This window comes from Ochotona princeps, chromosome 2 (genome assembly GCF_030435755.1).
Source record: "Ochotona princeps isolate mOchPri1 chromosome 2, mOchPri1.hap1, whole genome shotgun sequence".
NCBI classification, from domain to species: Eukaryota; Metazoa; Chordata; class Mammalia; order Lagomorpha; family Ochotonidae; genus Ochotona; species Ochotona princeps.
The window spans coordinates 16,763,931-16,767,205 of NC_080833.1; the positions used below are offsets into that span (position 1 = coordinate 16,763,931).

Below are 3,275 nucleotides of genomic sequence, written 5' to 3' on the forward strand. Positions count from 1 at the left end.
GGGACAGCCGCTGAGGGATGGCGAAGCCGGCGGGAGGGGACCGGGAGGGGACGGGCCTGGAGCCCCTCAGGAGGGCGCCCCAGACGAATCCAGACGGGTAGACGGGAGGCCCGACCTCGGGAAGCATTCTTTAAAGAAAAGTCTGTAAGACAGGTGACACGGCTCAGTAAACTCGAGAACCAACGTCCCTGCCACCGGCGAGTCCCAGAGCCGGAGAGGGCGAAGGCGGAGACGCCGCACGCCCGGCCTCCCGGCGGTTATTCCGGACGAGCTCCTCCCCGAGAATTCAAACCAAGCAACCACCACGGCCCCGCCCCCTCCCCAGCAACAGGCGGGGGCCCGCTTCTCATTGGCCGGGCGCCGTGCCGCCGTGTTCTGATTGGCTGCGGGCCACCGCCGTCCCCGCTTCTGCGCTCGCGGCCTCCTCCATTTTGTCGGTAGAGGAGGCCGGAGGTGGACGTGAGCTGCAGGCGCCAGGGTGATCATCGGCCAGCGGCTCGGTGTTTGTGGGGTTGCTTTGACCCTTGCCTCGTCTCTCCCTGGGAAGGGAAAGGGGTCTTGACGTCGGAGGTAACGGCTGCCGCAGACCCGAGCTCGAAGTCGGTGAGTGGCGGCGGGTGTGGCCATGTTGGCGGCCGCGCTGCCCATTGTTGGGGGTAGGTAGGTGGGAGAACCCGGGCGAAGCTCGCGGCCTGGAGTGTCCGAGTGTACTCGGCGGGGCCCTGCCCCTCGGGGGAGCGGGGCGAGTCGGGGTTGGGGCGCTGGGGCTTGGGCAGCAGGGCAGTCCCGTGAAATTGAAAGCCCATTTCCTGGGTCGGCCGAGGAGGCTGGCTTGCGTTTCTGACCGCGGAAGTGAGACGGGAAGGGCGGTCCGAGGCACGTCCCGAGCAGCCGCGGGTCACGCAGCAGCCTGGCGTCCTGGCCATGTTGGGTCCTCACGCCCATGCTTGCTTTTCCAGCTAGGACTTCTCTCAAGCTTGTGTGCCGAGGAGACTCCGATGTTGGCCTCAGCGCCTAGGCTGACCTCGGCAGATCGGCCCATGAGAACTTCTGTCTTGAGACAAAGGAGAGGCTCGGCCAGAAAGCAGCACCTGGTGTCTTGGGCTTGGCGGCAAGGAAGACGACAGGTGGTGGGCAACCTGCAGTCGGAGCAGCGGACTGAGAGGTACGGGGCAGATGCTGTCCTCAACAGAGGGCTGTTTTTATTGTGGGAGAGGCAATTAAACGAAGGCCATGTGTACCTGAAAGTTGTACAGCTTGTCTCGACGTGTAGTTTTATACCCCAGGTGGCTGGAGTTACAACCTAGGGGCCACAGCTTAAAACAGAAACGCGAGATTCTACTCAACGCTGCTTCAATTCGTTTATAGGTGACAAGCAGAAGATGGGTGGTGGCGAGAGGTGTGACGTTCCAGCCCCTCAGCCCAGAAATGTTAGTAAGAACCAGCAACAGCTCCACCGACAGAAGACCAAGGATCACAACTCCCAGATGAAAACCGTTCACAAGAAAAAGGAACGAAGCCACGGCTGTAACCGCGAAGCATGGCCGGCTGTGCCAAACGGAGCCAAGAACAAGAACTTTCCCAGTAATCAGAACTGGAGCTCTAACTTGGCAAGTTCTGGCTTGCTTTTTAAGGCACAAGCTAATCAGAACTATGCTGGTGCCAAATTCAGTGAGCCACCCTCACCCAGTGTTCTGCCCAAGCCACCAAGTCACTGGGTTCCTGATTCCTTTAATCCTTCAGATAAGGAAATGATGACATTTCAACTCAAAACCTTACTTAAAGTACAGGTATAGAATATATCAAGTGCTAATAGTTTAGATTGGTCAAATTTAACTAGGAAACTTTGTGTAAGTCTAATTATGTGGTCCGGCATTTCATTTGCTGTGTGCACTGTAATGGTAGAATTGGTGCAACTTCAGTCATAACACTTGATAGTGATCTGTGGTCTCAACTGAGTGACTTTGAAGTGAAACCAATCAAGTTTGAATTTCCATTTGAGTTTAGATTTGGGGGAGGGCTAATTTTTTGTGGGGAAAATTGATTATTCATGAATCTGAGCTTGTTTGAAGTCCCCGAAAACAAGGATTAAGGCTAGCTAAATGTCAGGTTATAGAAACCTAATGCACTGCTAAAATGTGAATTTCCTTGAATGAATGGATTCTGCAGCAGTGTGTGTGGAAGGGGCACCAAGGGCCCTGGCTGGGTACACCCCATGGCCTTAGCTGCAGTTGGATGGCTGGCTGCCAACAAACGCACCCAAGCCATCTTCTGTACAGCACTTGATGGTTGCTCTACTTTTCCAATATATTTTTGTATTAACAGCACTGCACAAGCTGTTGGGACAGTGATCTGGCCTCATCACATTCCCACACGTTTGCTCAGTAGGAACTGTACAATGTGAAAGTTGTAAGTAGCTCGGGAAGAGAGCCATGTAAATATGTGTAATCTTGGAGCATATGTAGTTCTTGGCCTCTAGCCTACAGAGTATTTTAGTATGAAATTGCTGAATGTAAGACCTTGGACTTTTTTAATGCTGTGGCCTAATTTTAAAGGTCTGAAATGTTTTTAACATTTGTCCCTGTACTCAAATCTTAAGTGCAGTGTGTAATAATTTAGATGTAGACTATGTATCAAAGGAAACCTGTGTAATGAGTTTTGTAATACAACTAAAAGCTTTAAAGCTGTTCCCCCCACTCAAGCTCTAAAATGAGCTATTCTAGGTTCCCTCCAATCTTAGCGAAGCTTTATTTTGGCTTTCACCATTTCTTAGGATCTGAGATTAATGCACGCCTATTGCAGTGGGGCTGTGTTGCATAAATCATCCAGTGGATGACCTACACAGAAATACAGCATTTCTCACATAATAGCTTGATTAACCTTTTACCTACGTGAAAGGTAAATTCCAAATCAGGCCAGTTTCACTGCAGATATTTTTCTGTTAATTACACTTTTACTTTTCACCCCACCTTCATAAGCAGAGCAATCAAGATTTTCCATGTGAAATGTTTGAAATAGTACCTTGAGTACAAAATATGAATTTGAAGCATGAAATTAAATTTTCTTTATCCCCAGAGGCTTGGTTTTTATTTGTGTGACTGAGGGACTATACAGTTAATAGGACTGCTGGCTCGAAGAGGCTGTGGTTTAATCACAGGTGAAGATTCAGGACTAACAGCACTCAGCAAAATTCTCAAAGCTTTGAATCAAGTCAGTATTCTCCCTGCATCCAAAACCTAGCAGTTTTGCCGGTGTTTCTCGCATCAGGATTTTGG

The 3,275-nt window shown here is 50.7% G+C and overlaps 1 protein-coding gene across 1 annotated transcript; it reads left to right on the forward strand.

Annotated features, from left to right (window-relative positions):
- The first annotated feature begins 406 nt into the window (after nt 1–406).
- On the forward strand, nt 407–2,891 carry PNRC2 (proline rich nuclear receptor coactivator 2). The gene is made up of 3 exons (XM_012929035.2): nt 407–603; nt 960–1,165; nt 1,369–2,891. Exon 3 carries the CDS (start codon nt 1,383–1,385, stop codon nt 1,794–1,796), a length of 414 nt encoding a protein of 137 aa, XP_012784489.2. The 5' UTR covers nt 407–603; nt 960–1,165; nt 1,369–1,382; the 3' UTR covers nt 1,797–2,891.
- Nucleotides 2,892–3,275: the final 384 nt, after the last annotated feature.